At 39.6% G+C, this 26,902-nt stretch overlaps 1 protein-coding gene across 4 annotated transcripts in view; it reads left to right on the forward strand.

Moving 5' to 3' along the window:
- BANK1 (B cell scaffold protein with ankyrin repeats 1) overlaps nt 1-26,902 on the forward strand; it is a 152,621-nt gene that overhangs the window by 108,756 nt on the left and 16,963 nt on the right. For all 4 annotated transcript variants that reach the window (XM_026078455.1, XM_026078459.1, XM_026078458.1 and 1 more), the window contains exons 9-11: nt 14,380-14,476; nt 16,080-16,397; nt 19,165-19,443. In XM_026078455.1, the coding sequence (XP_025934240.1) occupies nt 14,380-14,476; nt 16,080-16,397; nt 19,165-19,443 (694 nt within the window). The remainder of the gene's footprint in view (nt 1-14,379; nt 14,477-16,079; nt 16,398-19,164; nt 19,444-26,902) is intronic.

Raw genomic sequence — 26,902 nt, forward strand, 5'->3', positions numbered from 1 at the left:
ACCCAAAACCCAGTAGCTTGGTATTCTTTTCCTCTAGAGGCCTCTTCTCTGCTCTGTCAGGAGCTCTAGACTGGCACAGGGTCTGTAGGACCCATGAAAGTGAACTTTAGGCTGTTTGCATGCTGTTTGCAGAACTGACCCAGAGCAGACTGGATTTTTTTGTCTCTTTTGGTTGTTTCTTGTAAATGCAGGATGTATTTCTGGGATTACGGATTGCGGTTTAAAAGTAACAAATATAAAGCCAAGTCATCAAGTAAAACCAACTCTTGCACAAATATATGAAAATAACAAAATATCTTAAAGGGAAATTATTTGTCTGAAGAGAAAAGTGTAAAGGTCACTGATCAAAAGCATAGATTGTCTTTTGGGAGAGGGAGAAAGGGTTTCACTTAAATTGGGCAGGTAAATTATCATCTCCATTTTACAGAACAAGAAGGAGATGGTGTCTCTAGCAGAGCCTATCTTCCCATTTGCTTTCTGTTGTTTTGACTGCAGTATCATTGTCCCTCAGTTTACACATGAAGATGTACCTGAACGAAAACAATAATGTGGAATGATCAGGGTATTCGCAACAATTTTATAATATTTGAATCTGAAAACCAATACATGCACCAAGTCTGGATGCATTCAAAAGCTAATAATCTATCTGATTGACTAGAGGTATGATTTACATGGTATATGTTTCAAAGGGAGAATTGTTTTACTTTATTTCCCTCTTTTGTTTCTGAAAAAGAGCCTAATTTTACCACATGCTGTACCAATGTTTTCCCCACAGAAGAAATGTTTCACATGATAATTTTTCCCGGTGTTGTATATGCAGCCTGAGAACAGTAGCTTTTTAATGGACACAGTTGAGTGAAGCACAGATAATAGCTGCTATTTCAACTACTGTTCTCATTCTTTATCTTAGCTATTGTTTAGGAATGTAAGGTTGGTTTTAAGGACCTGAATATAAGCACCTGTATCTGAAAACTCTGGCTAGTGATAGCCTGTGTGTGCAGAACATATTGTAGAAATACCACAGTATTTCACAGATGTAGGTCCTTTATCCCGCTCCCCTTAAATTTGATATAGAAAAATCTAGGCTAGGCAGAGTAAAACTCCCACTGGTTTCTGTGAAAGAAGAAAAACTTCTGGGCATGCAGCAAGATCAGGGCAAAGAGCTAAATCTCAGAGGTCACCAGAGAGCTTCGAAATTTCTGCTATTTGAGAGCAGAACATAAACAATGTCGTGACTTTATCAGCTTCTAAAATGTAGTTCTTCTAATACAAAATATAGCTTCTGTTTGCCAGAGTAACACTATATGCAGTGTACATATAGAAAATAGGACAGGAAATGAGAAATAATTTATTTATGCTGTAGAGCTACAGCCCACTAATAAATCATAAATGTTGTGCCAGTAGCATACATGCAACTGCCTTTGACTCCAGTGCATGACATGCTTTTAGGTAATGAGGAGCGTGGGTCTTTGAAATGCGCCGTCCTGAAAGACTGTAGGTTCTTCTGCTCAGTCAGACCGTGTTTGTCCTCATTAAAGTGCAAAGGGGTAGAAAGACTCGCAGGCTGTAGGTGTAGGGGTGCTGCATTTACTCAGCCCCCACCCATCCTCTTCCTTTCCTTCCAGGTAGAATTGTTGGTTATTTCACTGGCCCAACACCTCATTACAAGCCAGTTATTCACTCTTCCGTCTTAAGCAGGAGCTCTGCAGTTGTGCTAATCTAAATCTGCCAGTGTTGCTCTTCCACGAGCCTGTGACCCTTTCAGATGCATTTCCATCTGCCCATTTAGCTGCTGTGCCCCTGCAGTGTTTGAAACATTTCATGCTACTGGTTTGTATTATGGTCATCTAAACATAATTATGCTTTACAAAGCAAAATTCTTATTTTTTCTTACCATTGTTGCACAGGAGAATAAAACAAAACTCTTCAGTGCTAGTGGGCTTTTTCTTGCTCTGGAGAAAAGAAGTTTTAGATATGTGCAATCTAGGAGAAACAAATGCAGCAATAAATAGGAGGGATGAGATGTAAAACTCCATCTTGTTATTCCCTCCTACCTAGCAGTCAGACAGCGCAAATGCTCTTTTTCTTTTCAGCGGAGGAACCTCTAGAGTATCTATAACATTCTTGTTCCATAAAGGGGCAAGTTTTGGAGGGTTGAGGGGGCTAGATGAAGCTATGCTAGGGCAGTTTTCTGCTGGACAACTGTTTCTTGAGAACTGTCACGAATTAATGGGAGGAAGCATTCAACTGCATCATGGCCGATGCTGACAGCACAGCCTGAAAGGCTTTAGAAATGATAGTTATGCCATACATATGTCCCCTTTTTATTTATATATATTTATTGCTTAAGTCCCATTCAGATTCCCATAGGGTGTCTTTATGGAAATGGTTCTTCATCTTGCTGTGTACACAAACCTTGGATACTGCTTAATGAATCTGCCTACTGCCTTCTCTCTCTGCTACCAGTCGGTCTGCTAAGGGAGCAGTAATTTAGTAACTACACTAAAAGTTCAAACAGTGTAACTGTCCTCTAGTGAAAGAGAAGCTCTGTAGAGAATGGTTGTTATTGTTTTGGCCAGGCAAAATTAAGGAAAATAAGAAAAATTTGTATCCTGCTAGACTGAAAAATTAACCTGTTGGCGAGATGGGAGTGCTTTTGTGGAGTTTGCAGTGATTACACAGCCTGTCAAACAGCAGTGGATATTTTGTTCAGCAGAATCAGTACTCTACAATATTCAAAAGTCTTTCAAAAAGTCGCGGGGGTGTGTGAAAAGTGAAGTAACAAGAATTGTTGTTAAAGGAGAAATGAGCTAAAATGAGTCAAGGAGGCATTTTATTTTTGAACGCTCAGAAGAAAAATCCCTTGATACTCAGTAGTTGGATTAGAGAACAGCAGAAATACTTAGAAGAAAGAAAGTGAGCACAAGTTCTTCAAATGGAGACTGCAGTGATTTGATGGAAAAGCATTTCTGTATATAGCAGTAAATTAAGTTCTCTGATTAGAAGTTTCTTTTTCTCTCTCCTGCAGTAATATTTTTTTCTGTAAAATTTGTAGTTATGAAGGCTGTCTAATAATAAATGGACATTTAGAATGCCAAGAGGTCTATATTTATAGATATACACACCGAACTTTCACTTTGTTTGGCTTTTTGTTACTGGTTATTTGTCAGGGGCAGTGAGGTTGAGCAGAGGGAGGGCTTCTTTTCATTCCAGAAATTCGGTTAAAAGGAGGAATTACAAAAAGTTGGAGAAAGTTTACCATGGTTTGTAGACGGGCATACAAAGCAGGTGTGAAGTTGTACAGAATATTGATGCAAATAGGGATCAATTCAGGGATGTTAGTTGGCTGATATGCAGTGCAGTAAATCTGCTTGTAATGAAGTTAAAGGCAGACATGCAGATGAATTGGTTTAGTAAGAGAGTTCAGAAGGAAATTATATAAGATTACAATAGATTACTTCAAATGAAGCAATTCTTTTTGCTCATATTAAAATATTTGAGACCGAAGTTGGGTGCCCATTGTTGTTTCAGTTTGGTTTGGTTTCTTAATATGCTGCAAATCATGTATTTCAATCATGTATTGCCTTCAAGCTGCTCCTCAGATCACTGGATTTTGGCAGTGGAATGTTTCATGTCTCATTCTTTTAGTCTGCCTAGTCGTGTATCTTTAGTGATTAAGTGTGCATTAATATCCTTTCAATGACTTGAGAATTCTAACGTTTCGCTGTCTTTCAGTATTGCAGAAAACGGGTGGCTGTTAGGACTTCAGCAAACTGTGCAGAAATTCTTCTGCAAATTACATGAATGTCACCAGAAATATGGGCATTTCCTCCATTCCTGTATTATTTTTACTCATTCTACTACCTTACTTGCTCATCTACCTAATTTAGTATGCGTTGTCTTGTTCTAATTTGTTAGGATTAATTGAGTCAGGAAATAAATATGCCAGTCCATTACGACACAGTGAGATACTTCTAATTTGAGCTAATAGGAGCAAAGGAGAAACTGGCCACTTAAATTGAAACCCATATAGACAAATAAATAAATTACACACACCTAAGACCCCAGAAGAGAAATCTGGGCACTAGGAAAGATGATGATGCGTTCGTATGCAAAGGGAATAAGTTTTTGAAAGAAAATTGTGTGTACCACTGAGGTAGGGCTCATATATTTGAAAAGTGACAGCACTGCTGCATTTGTTATGCCCAGTCACCTGATAAAAAGCCACATGGTGTAAGCAGCTGCATGAGAAACTAGAAAGGCATGAGGGGGTTGCAATAAAATATGATTGCTTGCTACTCTGAGAAGTCATTTCGAGTAATGGAGTAATCATTGCCTTTTGTTCATAGAATGAGCAGCTTTATTCAAAAGTACAGTTACTGATCTTCAATACTAGTTCTTTTTGCTCTCTGACTTCTGTGGCACAAGTTCAGGCCAGTTACTTCTAGCTCGGCTGGCTAATGGATGTCATTGGCACTGTGGATGCTGTCATCTTCTGTCGATATCGCAAGGCCTCAATAATGCATGGAAAACTAAGAGGAAATAATGGAAAATATAGCAATGAACAGCATCAGTGACAAAACAATCCTAGGAACTTTTCATACCCTTGATTTTCTCCTATAAACGAGTAGAGGAGAGAAGGGTCTTCTAAATCATTTTTAGGTGTTGACTGTGCTGACCTCTTGGCTCAGCAATGCCTCACTTGCAGTTCCCCATGGCAGCCTGGGATGCGAGTCAAAAATGCAGCGTGGAGCCGAGGCAGCAAGGTGCTCGCACTCGCTCGCTTGCTGTGAGAAAAAGCGAGCCGAGGGCCCACCCTGTACAGCAGCGCAAAGCACGTGGGGGATGGCGCGGCTGTGCTCTTTGAGGAGGCTGAGTGCCTTGACCACCAAGCTGCTTGCTCCATCGGATAGGGAGCAAGCAGGGGAAGGCAGCAGTTTCGGCTGGCAGGATAATATATGCTGTTTTCAGCTTTCTCTAAGACAAGACTTGCTGAGGTCAGGAGGCCACAGGTTCAACTATTTCAAAGGCTGGATTCAGCCCCCGGGCTACTCAGCCCACACTGCTGTAAAACTGCTTTCTGTCTCAGCATTTTGTGGCAGAACATGTGCAGCAAAACTTCTCTCCACCTCCTCTCTTCCCACCTGCCCAGCAGAACTGGGGCTTTAAAACCAGATTAGATTCCTGAGTGCTTTTTTTTTTTTTTTTTTTACATTTGATTGTAACACTGGATTGAACAAGTTTCACTGAGCTCATGCTTTGCAGAAATCTGTATTGTCTCATCATCTGATTTTTTTGCAAGCATGAGTTATCAAGCAAGGTAATAGGGTAGTGAAAGTGCTTAACATTAATAAAGCTAATGAACAGCGGTGTTGGTTCTGTCCTTATGCATGCAATCAACTTTATGAATCTGGCTTCTTCAGACATTTCTCCAGGTGCTCATATGGGGCCTTGGGGAAAATGAGCAATAAATACTTAAACACTCCCAATACTTTGATGAATATTTTACATTGTAAAATATGTGAATATTGGTAATGTTAATGCAAACTTGAGAGTTAGAAAAATTTTTATAACTGAAATGGCTGGTCACTAGGCTACAGCTCAGGGATACAGGTGGAACTGAATGAAAGAGATTGTTTGCCAAACTGTCTGCTTGCATTTCATGAAGTAGTGGGAGTGCAAATGGAGAACATCTGACAATATATCTGCTTCTCACCTTTGCATTCGGGAAAGCTGTGACAGGCCCAGTACCAAAGGGTATAGTACAGGCTAGACTGTAGGAAGGGTGGAACAAAAAGAGCGACAACTGGGAAGATGGGTATCAAATGGCAGCATGTCCCTGGGCCCTTCTGCTTCTGTTGTTGCATCTGGGGGCTAAACAGACAGTGCTGGCAGCTCTGAGGAGCAGTATGAGCAAATCACCTGGAAAAAAAAAGCCCAACTACTGTGTTTCATTCCAATTTCTCCATACTAAGAGCAAGAATGACTGCTTTAGAAAGTGAATCTGCTACACACATGACAGAGGAATGGAGGAAACATCCATCTAAGGAAAGTAATTTCTTCTGTCTCGAGGTTCTGAGATGACTCACCCTATCTCCATCCTTTTTTGCTCTACGCTTACATTTAGTCCCAGCGAGAGGATGCAGTAGCTGTGGAAGGGAGTGTGATAGCATGCGGGTGAAGGCTTCTGCATCTTTCGATGCTGAGTGCTTCCAGCAACACCGAAGGAGAGGAGCTACCTCAGAGGGTGCTGCTGGTGTCAGGGAGAAAGGACCAAGGGCATGTTCTCAGAGATGCAAACTGTGGTGCTGTAAGGAGGGTGCAGAACTAGGGTGAGTCTCCCTGAAGCCCTCCTTGAATACCTAGAAGGGTTGTGTGCTGTGAAAGATGTGGGTTTCCCACCTCCCTAATCCCTGCCCGGTGAGGCCTGTATCCACATCAGCCATGAATGCACTGAGGCTCCTTGATTAAAAAAGTTTTCAAAGCCCTGGAAAGAACTCCTCCTCCACCCAGCACCCGCTCAGGCTAGAGGACAGGTCGTTAGATTTTGCCAAAACAGTTCACCTCCCCTGGAAATAAAAAACTTGCCAAGTGTGCCGCTTGATATCTAGAAACAGAGGAAGCAGTGTTTTGTTGTTGCCACCATCTTCTAGGAGCAATTGGCATGGAGTATTAATTCTTAAGGGTAGGCCAGAGAGACAACCATGTATTTTGGGAAGGGCTCCCGGTGCTGATCCCAACATCAGTTCTCCCTGGAAGGCAAGGTTGTCCGCGTTGTCAAAATGAGGGAATGATTGTTCATCGGAAACTACCCCTAAGTACTGCATAGTACTAGCCTTAAAATCATTGTTCTGACAAGGATCTAGTCCTACTGTTGCAGAATTTAAGTCCTTTCTAAATGAAATGTGGATGTGTCATCCATCCAGAACCAACTAACATTAAAATGCAGACAAAGTTAGCTGTGTGGAAGGCATTTGGAAGCAGTGCAGAGGTAACAAATATATTATGATGCTTTAAGTTTAGATAAGGAAGAGAGTTGAATTTCCAGATGAGCCTGTTAAGGTCACAAACAGCAAATGATTCAGTAATGAAACACTAATTGATGGAAACATTTAAGAAAATATTTTTCTACTCCTGAGATCAGAAACACTGACATAAGGCCTAGAATGTGAAGTGTAACACCATTTTGAATGATGTTTAATCTATTTCTGCATCTTTACAGTCTTGGTTACCATCCATGAAAGTAGATTTTGTGGTAAGACCAGCTGAGTTTTTTCTGTGAATTATCTTTGCTAAACTATCAGAGGCAATCTTGGTTTTCAGCTGTGCAGTTTGTGAAGAGATCAATAAGGTTTCCATTAGGTCAGAAAGTCACATGAAATGAAATTATCAAAAAGTTATGTCACTTTAGAAAATCAGGTTTCTTGTTCTCTTTTTTAAATTGTCTGGAAAAGACTTTCTAGTTTGCATTTGAGAGAGTGTAGAAGCTGTTTTACTGTTTTCATTTTTTAAGAAGTTGATTTTTTTTAAAAGATCCGGCATACTCCCTTTTCAGAAGGAAGCTACCATATCTGATTCTGATGTTCATGCCATTGCTTTGAATTGAATAGATGAAAAACCATCCCTCCCTCTGTTGGATTAGAGAATTTATGATCATATTTGAGCTTGTTGTTGTCAAAAATATACTCAGACTTTGGCTACTTATGCTAAGTACCTTTTCTAGAATCTTAAATACTGGTTGGTAGTGATCTGTACAATGATCCACAAACTGGAAAGGCACAAGGTTATTTACAATTTCATTTAGAGGTTTATTTACCTTAAAGGAAGGACAAGGAGGAGAATAATAGGCCAGTCCTCAGAAAAACTTAGGTAGTTGTATAAAAATACAAAAAGTATAGAAATTAGGATAAGGATACAGTTCTTTTAGATGACCAGATTTACAATTAATCTGCATAACAGGTGGCTGGTGGAATATTTTACATGACTTATATGAAATAGCATAGCTTGTTCAAGAAGCACAGACTTGGGGAAATGGGAAAAAGTGTTGTGTCTGTGTTCCAGCGATGCATGGGCTTGCGCCAAGGTCCAGAGCGTACAGAGGTTGTGGTAAACTTGCTGGACATCCTGGGGGCAAGCAAAGTTGAAAAGCAGACAGATGGTGTCTGAGATTGTGTGCTGTAGGTGCTGTCAAACCACGTGAGAGGAGGACTTCGTGAGTAACTAACTGGCAGGATCATCCAGAGCATAGGATTTACCTGTAATAGGGATTCTGACAACATCAGGATCTGCTTGGGAAGGAACACAGCAGGACACAGATTATCCAGCAAGTTTTTGAAAGCTTCAGTAAGGTTATGATGCTGAAGGTGAAGGAAATAGTTACAGGACTCTCTTCTTTGATTGTAATCAGTCAGGAGAAACTTACTGAGAATGTCCAGACAGAAGGTAACAGTAGAGAGAGGCATCTAGCATACATTGTAATGTACAGTTCCTATGATGGGATGGAGAAATAACAAAATAATAGCAGATTTCAGAAAAAAACATATTTCAGTGAGTTTAGGGATTTGGTAAGGAAGCTTTCTTGTGTGCTCACAGGAGGTAAAAAGAAGTGACATTTTAAAGAAATGCTATTGAAACAGAAGTGCAAACTTACCTTATTGTAGAAGAAAGACTGAAAGCATAATAAGAGACCAGCTTGCTCTCCAATAACCCCAAATTCCAGAAGGAAGTCCACAGGAAGTGGAAACTGTATCAGGTTACTAAGGACAAACTCAGTGTAGCACAGGCACTTAAGGACATTATGAAGGCACAAAATGAAATGCAGCTAACAGGGGAAATAGGAGGTAATAAATGTTTTTATAAGGCTAATTTTCAACAATTCATTGTCAAAATGGAAAGGCTTATTGATTAGGGTTGCACAATGTCCTGGTTCCTGTACTAGTCCGTATTCCATTAGCAATTTAGATAATAGAAAGATTTTTCAAATTCCTTTCAGCTCCATGATTCAGCAAGGTGATTTATAGTTGGGCATAGTCTTATTCAGTTACAGAAATGTCCCAAGTTCACATCTTCTTCCAGGCTTTCAAGCCTGTTGGTTTTACGTACTTTTATGAAAGAACGATGTGCAGTACTGAGGTCTGTGTTCAGTTTCAATGGACCCTGAAAATGTAAGTGCAAGTGAGTCCACGTTCCCTTGATTTTGGTTCACCATGATCTTTAGAGAAGACAGTGACTGCTTCTTTGGGCTGCACTGACCCCAAAGGCCTAGGCACCAATATACCCATGCACATAGTGTCAGATCTTTCTTAAAGCACAGCTGTGCTTGCACCTGTGCTCTACATGCCCTCATAGCCTCTACAGCAAGACCATAAAGACTGTAATAGCTTTAACCAGCATTTGGCAACTTGTTTCTGAAGGTCCCAGGAGAATTAGGGCTCCAAATTAGCACATGGAGGGGGCAGCTGTGGGCTTTATCAGACCAGCGTGTCTCAAAGAACCACACTGGTTCTCTCTTTCTCTTCTGGTGATCATGCACCCGGATTCAGCTCCAGATGATTGGCAAAGTTATCTCATCGCTTGGTAGTTAGAGGAAGATCCTTAAGGCTGTGTCTGCAGGACAGCCTTACCAAGATTGTCCTCTCCTCTGATCTGAAATGCTGAGGCACAGAGCAGTGGGAGATAGGTCAATGAGCAAAGCTACAGACTTTGAATATTGGGAGCAGTATTAGAAGGAATGTCATGTCTGCATGTTATAAACAAATCAAGCACCCATAGCTATCTCAGCTCTAAATGAACGGACTTCAGCGCGACTGGATAACGTTTTAGAGATGTCTGATAGCAAGCATGAATGCTATCCAAGAAGCAGCTAGAGATGATCTAGAGTCTAGAAGAGGATTAGATAGCCTTTGTCCTAATCAAATTAAAGGCAGTGCCTTCAATTTAATCTAGTGTTTGAAGTCTTGCTTCTCCAATAATAAGGCTTAATGAAGAAAACTGGTAGGCAGATGGACTGACTGAGGTGTGCAAATTGAATTAGTTTAGTTTTAAGATTAATATTAGAATTTAGATGCAGCCTAGTGTAAGCCTATAAATTACAGGCTTTGGGAGTCTGGCCATAGGGAGCTGCATTTCTCATGCTTTCCTACTGGATACCCTGGTTACAGGAAAAACAATTTTTACTGGAGGGGTGAAGAGGGTCTCATAGCTCAGCCAGTACTGCACTGACTTTCAGGAAAGAGAAGTTTGTCTCAAGGGGGAAAGAATGCATGATGTCCTTCAGACATTTTTACACCAGATGCAGAAATGTTATTTCACCCTGAAGCAGAGGATATCTGGGGAGACTGCTGCTAAGTATATCCTGGTAGGTTTGACAGAGCCTGAATTACATGGAGGGAATAAAATAGTCTAAGTTGTGGTGTTTAATGGAACGATTCACTGCTGAGCCACACAGAAAGTACACCTTCATTTAGCATTGTAAGTGGTTCTCGTAAAGGATTTCCTACTTCTCAATAACATGCCTTGATCAGATTAAAGAGATTATCAAGGCAGCATGTGGGCTATCAGGTTTAGTGACGCTGAATGCTGGAAGAGAGAGCTGTGACTTGAGGAGAAAAGCCTGGAAGAAATGGGAGGATAATCAACAGGTGGGGTTACAGGTGAAGAATTCCCAAATTACAGCAGATGTATGGAAGCCTCTTGTTACAAAAAAAAAAAAAATTTAAGCAATACCAGTAAAGAAGATGACATAGAGACATGTGATTCTGAATTTAGACTCATAGGTGATGTAATTATTCTGTGTAAAATATATAATACACACACACACACACACTTGAAATTCAACCTTACTTATTAAGAGCCAATTTTCTGGAGGAAAAGGACAATTAATAAAGAGGCAACTGGGAGATGGTGGAGGCCAGCGCTTAAGAATCAATTGAATTGATGAATTATCACCCTAAGCATTGTCTCAGGCCCAATTTAAGTATGAAGCTCCTGATTCTGCAGGCTGTTGAGCAGGGTACCCTGAGGTGTTCTGTGTTACTTTGTTTCTAGGAATACAAAGTATGAGTCTATTTATACCATATATGTAAAGGCCGGTGTGAACTATGATTTATAGACTTACCTGTGAGTCACTGTTTGTAAGTGAAGTGCTGATGTCCAGGTGCTTCTCACTCCTACCATCACTGTATCCAGTATCACTGTTGGATTAGATTCCTCTGTGTACTTTAATTTAGCTCATCACTGTGCAAGAAGATAGGATGCAACAAATTTCAGCTGTGAGCTCTTGCCAAGAGGAGGATTCTCTGTCAGTGTGTATTCACTGGAGAAAAATATTTTTGAGGGATAAGAAAATCCTTTGTATGAGAAGAAAAAGGAAATCTTTAGAAAACAGACCTTAAAAAGGGTGGTGTTTCAGCAAGAACATTGCTGAAAATCCTGACAGGATGGCTATAATCATGTCACTAATGGCATTCCTAAAGAAATAACAACTGAGGTAAATCAATGCAACCTTTGCATAAGAGGGACAGCTTTGAAGCTATTCAAAAACTTTGCCATTTTGAAAGTCTCTAGTTCAGCATGAGGCTTAATCAAGACAGTTAAAATATGTAACTGAAAGAAAGGGAAATATCTACCTTTTGACGTTAAGAGGTGGTATTTAATCTGTCTTAAAACAACATCAGTCTCTCAGAGGCCTTTCAATTCCAACATTCCTGTAACGTCTTGAAGTAACCAGATTTTATTTGCTAACTTACAAACTAGAGTTTCAGACCTTCAGAGCTCTTTTTAGCAGTTATTCTCCTGACAACAGCTTTTTTTTCATCTTTTTTTGTAATACTGGTTTCTAGCAAAACTTGTTCTTCCCTTGACATGTGACTTTACACCCTTAAAAAATCTCTAAATCCAGAAGCCGTTTTAGTTGAACAGACTCAAAAGACTTTAATGTTCAGGTCTGTGTGGCTATTGTACGGCACACCCTAAATCCTACTGCAGAAACGGCAGGCTAGCCATGCTGTTACACTCTCATTGCACGACACAGCCCATATGAAAGACACTGTAGTCCCAAAAGTGATGTAGTGACTCAGGGCGCCATGGCAAGGCTTGCAAGCTCAGCCATGGCATGGTTCTGATTCAGCCATGTTGCTTCCTGTTCTCAAATGAGGACAAACTTCTCCTTTGGAGACTCTGCACCATTTTCAACTGCACCGCTGTTGTCATGCCCAGTGTCACAGGAGGTTTGCCATTAATTTATGAATTACATAGATTTTTTTCTAGTATAAACAGATTTAGTTAAAGACAGTTTCCATCTAGCCAGCCTTTCTGTGAGTGTCAGCTCCAGGAAACTTTAAAGAAGTGTAGTCAGGGGCTAAACTTCTCAATCGCCTTCTGAATTCTCTAAGATTCAGCATTATCAAAGAAGCCTTTAAGATAGCAGAGCAGGGCAACTTTAGTCTTCTGAAACATTCAGGTTTTAAAGATGCTTATTAATCATATCTGTTCTATAGGTTTTCTGTGAGTCACCAGGTTTCCTTCAGCTGAAAAATATCTACAGTGGATAAGAAAATCAGACAGTGAAGTTTATTCCCTCCACTTACCAGAGATAGTTACCAAAGCTAATGAGTTGTATAAATGATTCTGTTCCCTGCCTCCCTTTTGACCTCATTCTACAAACTATATATCCATGGATGCTTTCTGTTTGCAAAGAGAAAAGTAAACACCTTGACAGTATTTCTCTGTTGTGGCCTCCCCTGTCATAGTGAGAGAGCTTAATACATCTAGAGCTCTCACCACATGCTTCTTCTGTTCTGCACGGGTCTTGTGTGCCACAGGAGAAATACAGAACTTGTCAGAGACTTTTTTTTCTCAACTTCACAGTTGCATTTAGCACATACAGACCTAAATCTTATATTCTGCAAAGCTCTAATCTCATAGGTTTTTAGAGGTATCTGCTTCTGTGAAGTAATGGGGAACCAGATAAACAATGGGGAAGTTCAGGCAAAACAGAAGATTCTATAAACTATGTATAGGTTAAATGGGCATAGAAGATACAGGTTAACGCTTTATTGTTGGGGGAAGGTATAGCTTTGTTGAGATCTAGGTATGTTTTTTAAACAGCAAAGCAGAGCGTGCAAGGGAGGCCCCGATGCAGAATCCGATGACTGCGCTGTCATAAAGACTGACACCTGTGAGATGACCATGTACAAGGAGAGGCAGGGGAGAGGGCATTCTCAGTTCCCCAGAAAAATGCACCATTTCCCCCATGTTTTTCCCCTTTCACACTGTGGTGATTAATTTAAGGCCTGAGAATTCTCAGTCCCTGAGACAGAGTGGCTGTAGGTGCCGGGAGGCAGAAGGATACTGGGAACAATATCTTTTAGAGAGTCTGGCACAAGCTCATAGGAAGCAGTTACTGTGCCATGCAGAAGGGTATAACGGCTCATCGGTTGTCCCTCTTGACTTTACTGTCCACTAATCTGCTTGTAATTAATCTTACATGATATGTGGAACACACTGTTACCCCACCTGCTTTTGGGTTAGTGTACTCTAATGTTAACCCAGAGTTAACATTTTGTGACTCCAAATTCCTCAATAATTATTGAGGACTTGGTTGTGCCTACTCAGTGATAAAGCTTTAGAGAAGAGTGTTCAGACCCTCCTGAGGCTAATTTTGAACGGTGCTGTGTGAACGTAACAGCTTTCTAGAGAAACAAAGAAACAAGAAACAAAGCTTTGCTGCACTGGGGCACTGAGGTAGACCTGCTAACATATTTCACAGCCCCGTTTGTGGTTCTTCAGGTCACGTGTGGCTTTTGGTACCAAGCACTAGGATACAGAACTGTTTGTAATGAGCTCTGCAGAGATTTCTTGCACGCTGTGTACCCCTGAGCTATTCAGGAATGCCCTGTAGACCTTCTGTTTTTCTGTTACTGATCTCACCCATTACCTATGGGTGCTTCACAGTTGGGAACAGAGGGTATGTCTGGACAGCCCAGCCCAGTGCTGAGCAAAGATGAGTTAGCATGAAGTGGCACAACTGTATTGCTAGGCAAACTTAGATATCACTTCATGTCAGTACCTTGTGTCTACATTTACCCAGACACACTCACTCTTTCTGTCTATAGTAGGTATTTATACCACTACATAGTTACCAATGTACTACGTTTCTGTCTCCATTTTCTCCTTAAAAGGATGTTAAGGATTTTATCCATAGCTGAGAGTGCAGATGGAAAAGAAGTCTCTGCAAAATATGCAGAGGTCTTGGACAGAATCAAATGAAGGAATTGTGGCTGTTTCTCCTCGGGATAATGGTTTCCTCCTTGACCCTGCATGACTTTGCTTGGGGATTACATCACCAAAACATGTACTCTGCTTTATTTTTCTTTCCAGATTAATACGGCAGATAACTTCACCAATTATGAGGAGGAAGCGGAAGAGGATGACACTTACGTCCTTATGTTAGGCTTAGAAACTCAACCAGCCATTAGTAAGTCATGTTGTGAGACAGCTTTTTAGGTAACACATCATGTGCTGTGTTCAGTAAGAAATAATGAAATCTGGAGACTCTGTGGGGTTAAATACAAATGGCGGGGTCAAATTATTTGAATGCTTTCCATCTCCACATTTTACCACAACTTCCAGGGTGAGCAGATGTCCTGGGAGAAGGGGAAGGCAGTTGAGGGATTTATTTACTGCCCAGTTGTGCTAATACAGTCATGGCTCCGTAAAATAGACCTCAGTGTAAGCGCGCCTCCTGGTAAGTTCTGGAAATAGGTGGTATCTGCTAGTGATCTGGCAGATGGCTGAATTCTCCAAGTTCTCAGAGAACAGCCTTGTGTGGGGGGAGATTGCCTACAGGTGTGGCCAACCTCTGTGCGGAGGCACGGAGAGTAGACTTTTTGCAGCCTGCTCTTCATACATCTAAGCATAGGCTGATCCCAAGCTTGTTGCTAATGCATGTACTCATATGTATTTCCCTTGAAAGCTGCAAACTTGTTTTGTTTGCACTTACTGATGGCAGTTTCTTATAGTTATGTATATCTTACAGTATCACGTATCTATAAAGCAAGGCTAAACTTTATCCTGTTTTTATCTTATCTGTTTGTTGACAAGTTTATCTTTCTAACTGTCTCATATTCAGTATGAAACTGATGCTCATTTGCTAAGTTTAAGCCTATTGCTTTAGCACATCTGGGTAGGCAGTAGACACCATGAAATTGTGAGCTAGAAGTCTGATTAGCCCTGTCACATTTCCACTGTCCCTGTTACACTTCCACACTATATGGGAACATCTTGGGATGGACACATGAAGGGAGAACACAGAGCATAACAGCTGACTGTGTTAACCAGCTAAATGCCCCAACCTCCCATTTTAATCAGTGGTGAAAGAAAGGCCTTTCCAAAGGATAACTCTGAGTGGAAAACCTACCTCAAGGGCTGTGCATTACCTGTTACACATTGGCTATAAGGCTGCTGAAGGAGCTGTATAATTTGCTCTGTTATGTTGCTTAGGTCGACTACCCAAAGCTTGATGCTATACAAGGTGGTGAAAATTTACACTTGTACATCCCTCTGTTGTATTCTTGTTCTGTGGTCCATGGGTCACTAAAGACATAAGTGCTCAGTTTCCACAGGAAAGTGGAGTTCATCTCCCAAGGGCAACGTTTATTTCATTTTAGAGATTTAAACAGGCAGCCAGCCTCCACAGGGTATTAAAAACAAGTTGCACAGCTGTGTGAGCTATGGCTTTATTTTACTAACTGGTATGCTGTGCCGCACTGAAAATCAGATAATACAAATTACAGAGCAAGGTAAGTGTGTGTGATTCCATTTGACAATAACTCTAGAAAAGTTTAACGTATTGCATGCGCAAAGATGTTGCGTGCCAGAGTAGCAAAATATAATAGAAACTTCCACAGTTGATCTGGTAAATATTTTAAAAGCCGTTCACTGACAGTGCGTATTTGACAGCTTTTCTACTGTATTAGTTCATAAAATTTTTATTAGCCATTGTGTTACTTCTGTGGAAAACCCTGAAACAGGAAATGTTTCCAGATGGCAAATTTTAAATGAAATAATGCATTCTTTAGCATTAAAAGCCAAGCAGAACCCAGGGGATCAGCATAGAATTGGATCAAGATGCCAAAGAGAAGCTGAGGTGGATGAAGAAAAGAAAGATGATGTAGAAGACAGCGGGGAAGAAATAGAGACAGAACACGAAGAAGATAAAGTACGGGAAGATTCATACAGCTTCGACAACAATCCTGACAGTTTGTATGCCAACATATGTGGTGACGATCCTGAAGAGAACAGAAGAGACTGTTTTTTCTATAAGATGCCACCCCTTCCTCCCCCTCGAAATCTGCCTGGCACCCTAAGACAGGATGATCTGCACAATTTACCACAAGGTATGATCTTGGGAGGAAAAACCCCCAAATACAAGCATATGCACAAACTCAGATCAGGTGCTCCTATAGAGATTGTGTACAATCACTTCTAATAGTAGCAGCTAGACAGTATGGCCCTAATTCTGTAAAGCAAGTGTATGCCTGTCAGCTTTGCTGCATCAAGATTATCATGACCCGGAATGACAGCTAATACTGTGGTGTCGACTGCTGGGCTCAGGTTTCAAATCTTCCTTCTGCCCATCTCAGAGAACTGCCAAGTAATGCATGATGAACTGGATTTACAACAGCGGTTTTAAAGCATTGAGCTTATATTTTTGTCAAGTTGACTTAAATAGCTACCATTTAAAAATATGAAATATTATTTTGAATACAGTTTGGAATTTAACAGATAGAATTAATAGAAGGTGACTGTGTGGGAGAAATAACAGTATTTTATTATGTTTTAGTCAGTGTTGTGGTTATAAATATAACAATATATTGTGTTGTACATTCAAGAGAGGGATAAATCATGATCTTTAATGAAATGCTGTGCTTTTTTCTTTTTTTTTTTTCTTATTTTAAATAATTTGACCCCAGAGTAAAAATCTAAAATTAAGCATTGTAGTTTGATTCAAGCATGAAAAGCCTAAAATACTGGTGGCATCTGTTTCCGAAGGGATGATTATAATTTTTTCTCATTAGAAAAAAAATATATAGAAGAGACTTCAAGCTAAATACCAGTCTTAAGTAGTCAGAAAAAAAAGCTGATTGCTTGTCATGGACACTACCGATAAGTGTGCACACAAATAGCTTGTGAGTTTGCTCCAAAGCTTATTACTGTTAACTCTATTTTTAAATGTGGCATAACCTATCAGAGACCTAAATTACCATCTCCAAGCACTTCTGGCATTCACCTAAGTACACAGGAATAGCTTTCTAGCCTTATGTCCTGCTTCAGGTTTTCTGCCTCCTGTTTCCTACTGTAAAAGAAAAAGCTGGCTGCATACAGGATGTCACAGGTAGTTTCTAAAAGAAAGAGAGGCAGAATAAAATTACTTTTGAAAATACCCTTTCTTTCCCATGAAATACTCAACGGTAGATGTATAAGTGCATAAATGAGGGGGGCAGGTTTTGCATACAGGATTTGTTAGTATAGGTTTGATATAAATGCCTGTATACAGATACCAGCAGAGAAAGTTTCTCTGCTATGCTGGATTTTGTGCTGACTCCAAGGGTAATGTAGAGTTCATCTAAAAAGGCTCCTCTTTGAATCGTTCATTTAAGACAAGCTATGCTTTTCCTGAACTATTAGCCTTAGTTTCATCGTTTCAGTTTTAGTGGTGGGGAGAAAACATCAGGAATTCTCTAAATTGGGATGATAGTTGCTTTTCAAAGACAAGCTGTAATGAGTCATTGCTACATATTTTTAGTCAGCCGCTTACTGAAGATGTTGCTGTGGAATACCTAAAAGGCAAGTCGGAGTTCAGCCCTCTTCTTGAAGTATCTTTCTTTTGGCAATGGCATGAGAGTGCCCCCTGTGGGAGTTAAAAGAAAAAAAAATCCTACAAAGAAAGAAACAGAGCTTTTGCAATGTCATGGAAACAAAATATTTTTCATATTAAATAAGGCGGATGTATTCATCACATTTGTTTTTTTAAAACATTTTATATCTTAGCCAGAATACATACTAATAATGTGTGTCATTTATAAATTACATTTGTACCACACTTATAAAGATCATTAAGCTCTTCTGAACCCCTAAACAGATAAAAACAATTCTTTACTCTAAATAGCAGCCAAAGGATTTAAAACACCAGTTGTGACCGCAGCCTAGTTCCTCAGTTAACACATGTACAGGCAGAAGACTACAACACAAGGGAAAATGTGGCCTAGTACAAAAATTCCAAGTGGGTCTTGTGTTTGTACAGGGAAGGTGGGTGATCAGCACAAGGAAGTTATAAACGTTCATGGGATCAGGAGCCTCAGTAACAGCTTCTAATTCTTAGGAGTTTGTGGATTTTTTAAATACAAATAAATTAAAACAAATGCAGGTACAGGAACCTTATTAATTCCTTTTAAAAGCTGTAAAAGCTAATGGAAAGCAAGTTCGGATTAGTTGGACTATGGAATATATGAAATAGAGGGAGGACAGAAGAAACAGTGACTCAGGGAAGTTATTTGAGTGTGTGGGTTTGGATGTTCTTAACATAGGTTCCAAGAGGTCATAAATTTCAAATGCATTGTAAGGGGCTTTTTTGTTTTGTTTTTTTTGTTTTTTTCATCTTGTCCTACAGTACGTCTTAGTCAAACCCTCAAAAACAAATGGGACATTGAAGATGCTGCAAAGGTAAAACCCAACATTTTCTAAAACAGGTTTCAATTCCTAAGTCATTGTTGAAACAGCTAACAAATCGCCTTTCCAAAATGCCAAGGGCACAAGTGCCACTTAATTCGCTTGAATGTTAAAGGACGTGTTTGTGCAACTCCAGTGGGAGCAACTGGGACACCCAATATTTCTTTTAAATAAGGTCATTTATTTGGGGCCAATACGTAACCATCCATTTTTGATAATCTGAGGTGAAATCATGAGGAAGCCCTGAAGTTGGAAGTATTCCTTTGGAAAATCCTCTCTGTTGACTTAGATGATCAGAATTTCTGAAAATCAGAGCACTTCAGTTTATGTGTGAAGTTAGGACTCTGACTTACATGAGAAAAATCTAAAACAGTAATTTAGTCTGAATCTCCTTTCTTTAACCTGTATGCTGAACACAATTCCTCTCTTTTTCAGAGAGGAATTTGCTGGAAGACAGAAGTGAAAGAGAACACGGTGATGGAGACTTAACAGCGTGCTACGGAGAAGACCAAGATACGTGTGAGGGAGAGGAGGAGGAGGAAGACCCGTACACTTTTGCTAAGTTGGATGAATCTGTGTACGATATGATACTGGCTGATGAGGAGGAGAAAAGGAAAGAACGCAGGTCTTTTATTGTGAACAGGCCTCCAGCTCCTGCCCCTCGTCCTGTATGTTCACCGGTCAGAGAGGAGAACACTCCCTATATAGTGCAAGGTTAGTGTTGCTTCTTTGCAAATATTTGCTGCTAGAGTATGGGTGTGTGCATTCTATTTGATGAATAATATTTTTCTAAAAGATAGAGATCCTTGTTCAGTAACTTTCAAACCAAAGAATCGGTTGATTCAGTCAACCTATTCTCACCTTTAAATGCACAGAAAACATCGCTGACTAAAGTTAATTTTCATTTTGCATCTAAGATAGCATCACTTTTTTAGTTTAATTTTGTAAGAATTATGACAGCATGATGCAAGGTTAAGAATCATTGGGCTAGCTATGAGTGTGTTCTTTTAACATTGTGATACAGAATATGCTGTTTGAATAGCCTGTCCTTTCTGTGTCTTTTTATCAAACTTTTTAATTCTAAGAGTTATATTTCAGGCAGATTCTGTTCTTCTCATAAGAAAAGTAGGGAAAAATGCCTATGTGAGAATTCCTCTTTCAAATATCCTTTATTTAATGCAAGGAGATGCTAGAAATTGCCATCTGGAGGAAGGGTTATGTCCTTTTACCATTCCTGTGAAAACTGGTGGACTTTCTTGAGCTTTTTCATGGAAATGCAAGGCTGGAGGAGATTCCAGGTATTGATTAGTCCAATTGAGATTGAAGCCAAATTTCAAAATAGCAGAAAGAATTCCTGTGAACTTACAGCTGGAGTATCTCCTTGTAAGTCCCCAATTACACACTCTCTGCATTTCCAGCCTCCTCTACAACAATCTGCCAATTGTATAAGAATAAGCATAAGAAGGAATTGTAGAAAAAGAGGCTGAAAAGGGCACCAGTAGGTTACTTGCGCCATCCTTTTGAACTAAAACAGGGACAATGCTACCGAAATCATTCTAACAAATACAGAGTACCTCCTTTTTCACCCCTATTTCAGCCAGTGATTTCTTTTATTCTTCCTACCCAGCTGCCTTCCTCCAGCCTGATAGCACTCCCAGTGAAGGCGAGAATGCGTGGGCTAACATGTTCGGCATTTGGTTGCTCTTTATTCAGCATGTTCGGGAAGTATAAGTATGAATCAGTACAGCAGTTAAAGTGTAAACCAAGAACCAATGCATATAGGGGACCTGTTACAAGTACAAAGGTCTTGAAATAGCTGCTTTTACTGAGATGGGTAGAGCAGCACCTTGAATCTTGGTCCTCCATTATCAGAGGTGAGCCGGTGATTTGAAAACCCTTACTGTGAAGATGCATTATTTGGAAGATTGCTTTTACTGTCTTTACTGCACAGGAATATTTCTACTTTCTCTACCCTAACTATTCACTAAGAAAGAGACTATCAGAGTAACTGTTTTGATGGGACTGTGTTTTTTTACTCCATGTATATGAGCCCAAGGTTTTAAATTTTGCTTTTATAAGCAAGCAGTGGTAAGCAAATTCCTTTCCTACCGTTCTGTGAAATCAGCCTCTGTCCCAAGTTCATTCACTTATACAATAAATAAGCAAACTGGAAGTGTTCAAGAAAGAAAAGAAAAATGAGATACTGACCCGCTTGGGCCCTTACTTCTCCTGGCTGTCATGTTAATCCCAGATTTGCGGCTTCTCATCCTCTTGTTTTCAATTCCCGAGGTAGCCAATGACATTTTAGACTGAAGTGATATATCCAGCCAGAAGATTTCAGTTGCTACTTGTACTGGCAATTTTTGCCCTTCTCCATGATGGTTTAAAAAACTCTTCATCTGGCCTACTAATATTCCAGTTTCCAGTTTATTATATTAGAACTACTTACAATCAAAAAAAAGTTGTTTCAACTATAAGAACCAGAAAATTACATTTCAGTCCATCATTAAAATCTGGATGTGTTTGCAGTGATGGCTTTATAATGTATTCTAATTGGGGTAATATCAAATTACTCTGACTAGTGTATAGACACATTTTTAATTCCTCATACAAACCTACGATAGTTTCAGGTTTTGTTTTCATGTAGTATGTTAAAAAGAGCGTTACTGAAGTTGCAACATCAAATAATCGGAAAGTTAGAATTGAGATAGTTTTGCAGTTTTACTTCTTTCTCCCTGCCACACACATTGTGATACAGTCTTTAAATTTATAACCATATGCTGCTGTTTATCGCACAGATATTTTGTTCCATTTAGTATTTAAAACAAGTGAGCATGAGATGCAAAACTGGTCAATGTATTTTTCATTCTTAGTGTTGGTTAAAATATAATTCCTGCCCTAGTTACACTGTGTTGTTTCAGACCCTCCTGTGCAGATAAAACTGTTCATTTTCACTGTATTCATTGAGTTTTTGGATACTCGATCTGAAATAATTATGATCCCATGTTTAAGATTAACATCATTATATACTACTTCATTCATTCAAAGCAGAGATCCCCTTGATTTCAGTTGCCAATGTGAATGCTCAGAACTTCAAATTGAAACGTTGATGTGTCTAGTCAGCACCCTAAGATAAGGGACACACAAGTGTGATTGCTTGTTGAAGTGCCTTGTCTGGAGCTACACAGAAGCTTTGCTGGAGGGAAAAATCTGATTCCCCAGAGCAGCTTTTAGTTACTTAGCCTGAGACACCCTTCGCCATTCTGTACTCTCTCTCTATTCGCTAAATACCTTTTAATTTCTAAAACAAATTAAATAATATTCTTATGAGAAACAAATCATATTCACTACACAGCTCTGGTTGATCTTCAGAACCATTTTCTGCTGGCGTTGAGTAAGACATAGGTCCTATGGAAAAAAAACATGATTAGAGAATGGATCACAAGGCACATACATAGGAAGGCTGTATTAAGGCAACACAGTCACCCAGAATTAGACCCCCGTGTGCTCTAGGAGTTCACGGAAAGAACGAGCTTTGTTCTGCTATTGTAGGGGCTGTTGTGATAGTGCTGTGCAGAGGTGCAGGAAGAGGACTTCTTTTTGCCATCTTTGCCCCCATGGAAGTGAGGGAAAAATCTGGGCTCGTTTATTGGTCAAAAATACAGTAAGTGTTGTGTAGCAGAAATGTTTGCGTACCTCCTGGATTGCCTTTTGGGACCTGCTTTTGAATTTAGTTTTCCTATCAATCAGTTCAAAGCAAGTGCTCAGGTTCCTGTGACTGCTTTCACCACACGTTGAAGTCAATGAAGTTGCAAAAGAATATCTTCTGGTTTAGGCAAAAGTGGTGGAATTTCCATGAGGATAACGACAAAGCAAGCTAGAAAATAGCCCTCTTTGTAATAAGAAATAGCTTTCAAATACATGGAAACACAAGTTCACACTATGCGAAAAGCCTGCTTTGTGTGGATTAGCACTTGGTGCTCTGCAGAACACAACGCTGGACCTGCTGCATTACAGAAAATGAGCTCAGGACTTCACGAACCCATTTTTAGAGTCTGTGTCAGAGCAGGACCTGCACTTTGAAACCTAGGCTGTAGACATTCAGTGATGTGAGTTGTGGCAACTGAACTGAACTACCACAATTTACAAAGTTTGAGCAGCGGACTTGATTTTCTGACAAATAAAATCTAAGAAATATGTGAATTTTTTTAAAAGTGAGTGAAAGACATAAAATGAAAGTGTTTTAATCAGTTTTAGTTTGCTTTATTTTATTTTCAAGTTATAATGAAAGTGCAAACTACTGTATTGGACACACTGCTAAATGTACTGCATCATTAACAAACAGTGAACACATTTGTTGTTTTATTTAGACCATTGTAAGAATTCTGCCTTATATGTGAAAGGCTCATCAAGCAACTGAGTTGCAAATTGGTGCCAAAGAGCTTATTGTCCAGATGGTGTGCACTCTTCGTGTGCTCCCTTTCCGTTCCTTAAGTGCTTACTATTCTTTTGTAGGTTATTTCAGTGGGGGTTTTTTGATTGTGTTCTGCCAAAACAACTGTTAAATAAATGTATGAGGTGTTTTGTTTTCATTTTACAGTGAAATTTTAATGCTCCCTATTGATACGAGATTGATTGAGCTAGAAACCAAAGTCCCTAGCATATTCTGCAAACAGGTGCAAGAGTTCCTATAATGCCTTTTTAGCATTTCTGAAGTCTGACCTACCTGGATTGCCTTGGGGCTAAAGGATTATGTTATTACTCTTGCTCAATCATTTACCTCTTATCAGAGACCACCAGTACCATGAAGTTCTCTGCAGCATGGACACCTGTCCTACAACAGCATAAATAAAACTTCATTTGCTTCATATGTCACTAGAGAAAGTCTGGAAGAACCATTTACTACTTTGCTTCATATGCTACAGCCTTTGTCCCTTTACTGACCTCTCCGAAATCCCTGAAGCAATGCATTTCTCCTCTGTGCACTGGAAACATTTTATTATATAAAGATAGCTGTCTGTGAGACTCACACCAGGGTTAAAAGTTAGAAGTGGAAAAAACAGTTACTATTCCGGAAGAGAACAAATTGCTTACCCATTGCTCATCAAAATCACAGGGTATGCAGCAAAAATAGCAGCCAGTGGGTATTTTTAGGGAGGCAGAATATTTTGTGTCCAGCATAGACAGCATAAACCCAAATGCAATTAAAAATAATAATAATAATAATCAAACACAGAATTGCTAGTGTCTTGGAAACTTAACAGGCTGATTACTGGGAACAATAGCGATTGCGTCCTGAGTTAGAAATTCCTATTATGCAGCTTGTTTAAATGCTCTAAAACAGGAGTTCCCAAAGTGAAGCCTTGGAGCCCTTGCAAACTGCAAAATATTTATGTCCCCCAAAGGGATTTTTCAGTAGCTTCCTACAGTGAGTATGAAGTACTGCACTGCAGATGAATTCCATTATGTATCCCCAACTTAAGGATGTTTTTCCATGAATAAATGGTAGGAACCACTGTTCAGCTGTCTTAGAGCAGTACAGACCCTTTCTACAGAACTGCTTGGAAAGTGGTATACAGGCATCATTTGCCATACTGATTCAATCAGATGTTTTGCTACTTTAACTTGAGTAGATTAAAATACATGCTGAATAAGGTGCAGAAAAGAAAATATTTTTAGGATGCAGCCTGGTTGAAAAGCAAACTGTTATAAATAGTATATTTCTGGTAAAACCAGATACAGTCTTTTCCTTTTTTTCTCTGCTGAAGAAAAATGGGACTGCAGAAGTATGTTCAGATTACATACTGGAACAAATATTCTTCAGTATATTGCTAGAGTCCTTCCACCTTCCAGATCCGCTACGTTAAGTTTCTGACAAGAGCAACAGTGGGAGAGTTGTCTTCATCATATATTGTAGAGCAAGTACCTTGCCAGCACAGTCTGAAGGGCATGTCACCCTGACCGGTACGCATGGTCTAACTCGGCAGCCTCTCTCGATTCCTTCAGTAGTACGGCGTTCCGGGACTGCGTTGGCGGTCTTGCCTCAGTGTAGGGGGCTTGCCAGCACTGTGAGGTCTCCTGAGGGCCCCTCAGGCCAAGGCTGCTGTGGTGCTAACAGGTCTGAGCTCATATTTGACACTCAGAATCTGACTGCAAATTGGGAGGAGAATCGCTGGTGAGTCTATATTTATTTTTGGATTAATGTTTTCACTTTGTCATTGCCTTGTGATTCTTTTTAAAAGTCATTTTACTTTTGATCTGAGAAAACTGGGTTTCTCAATCTCAACTAACTAATTATGTGCCTAGAGAAGGTAGAGGCTGACAACAGGCTGTGTAAGTCGTGGTGAGTGGATATGATGCTGTAACTGAAAAATTCCAACAGCATGTGTTGGGCTGCTGCAAATAATAGAGCGGCACAGCAGTGTGATGTTTCCACAAGGGTGGTTGATATTGTTTAGTCCAATACTTACTGCTGATTTAATTTATTCTAATGAAATGACCATTGTGTGGTCTCATAAGTGTCTTAAGTCATGTTTAAAACAAATCAGACCTTTGGACCAGTTTAGATGTTCTAACTGGTTTTCTCACACCAGCACAGTTGAAGCTGGCCAGTCCTTTCCCCTTCCTTTCGGAGGGTGAGAGTGCTGTTGGACATCCATGCTACCGTGACGGGACAGTTTCTGGCTCCTGAGCTACCCTTGTTGCCTTGGCAGTGCAGCACAGGCCTCCCTTCTGCCCAGTCATACGACATGCCTGTGCCCAGCTGTGTTGCCTTAGAAAAATAATTGCCATACTGTTTACAGGGTCCCATTTCCTTAGTTGATTTCATGTCATGAAACACTAGATTTTTTGTATTTTAACCTTAAATATGTGAAATATTCTGCATAAATTTTAAGAATGGTCCTGACGCACAACTTATTGGTTAGTACTGCACTGATGACCTCTGCCTAGCCATCTTGCTGACGGTGCCCCATGCGTTAGTAAACAGAACAGACAAAAGAAAAGCGAGATCTAAAAAGATGTGAAAACAAATATCTGCAGAGTTCTTGTCTCCTGAATAATAAGCATCACTCTTCTATATTTCTTCCTTAGTATTCTCCAGGTATTTGTCATCCCTTGCTGTGCTACATCTAATTTGCAATCTAATCTCTACCAAAAAAGGACCTGCGAGTTTTGTTTGCCTAGGTACTATGCGCACGCAGTTTATGTGTTGAAATGTTTAAATATTGGAAAAAAAATGGAATGGGCAAAGATAGGTGTCTCTCACTGCAACTTATCCCAGCTTGCAGCTCAGCCTTCCTTTTTCATTCTTCCCTTAATAATGACAGTTAATTGTGTGACAACTGTAAAATGAATGGAGCAAAAATCTACTAAGAACAAGGCAGAAGCTTACAAACTTGCTCTAATTTGCAACTGAATGGAGATGTGTTAATAAGCGAAACCCTAGTTCATTAATTAATTTGCATTATCACCTAGCCCTATGTTTCTTATAAAGATTTTGATCAACCGGATTTTAATTTTCAGTGTTTCCTAAATAAAACTGTTATGGTAGTTGATAATTTTGTTTGGTACATCAACTCAGTGAAGTTGATGAATAAATGCATCTGGAATTTCCCTAGGCAAAGTGAGTTCAAATTAGTGATATTTATCAATGATTTTGTTGTGTCTCTTCCTCCTTGCTCTTTTTCTGCTGGAAGTGTTGAATAGGTAGTATTATGCTGATGGTGTGATTAGCTCACATATTCCTTCCAGAGGATAGGTTCATCAGTCTAGATTTATTTGAATCTCTAGTGTAAAGTGCCAAGCAGTTACTTGATTTTTAGAAGTAATATTGCTAATACATCAAATTAGGAAACATCCTTCATAGTTTAGACAGTTAAAGTAAAAACTAAATTAAAAACCATATCTTAATTGACCAGTACCTCTTAATTGATATGAGTAGTCATCCCTTATAATGTAAATTTTCCACCTTTTGATTGCCTGTATTTTTAATTATATAGCTTCTTACTGACTTACTTATCACTAAGCAATTTTGATACATCATAGTGCACCTATAATTCCTTACCATTACAGCTTTCTGTTAGAACCTCAGTTAATTCTGAAAATGAAATTCCTGTTTTTTGTCAGCCTGCAGCCATTGTTAAGATCTACAAATTCTCCTTCTAGATGCTGT

The sequence above is a fragment of the Apteryx rowi genome, unplaced genomic scaffold (genome assembly GCF_003343035.1).
Source record: "Apteryx rowi isolate R43461 unplaced genomic scaffold, aptRow1 scaffold_48, whole genome shotgun sequence".
Taxonomy (NCBI): domain Eukaryota; kingdom Metazoa; phylum Chordata; class Aves; order Apterygiformes; family Apterygidae; genus Apteryx; species Apteryx rowi.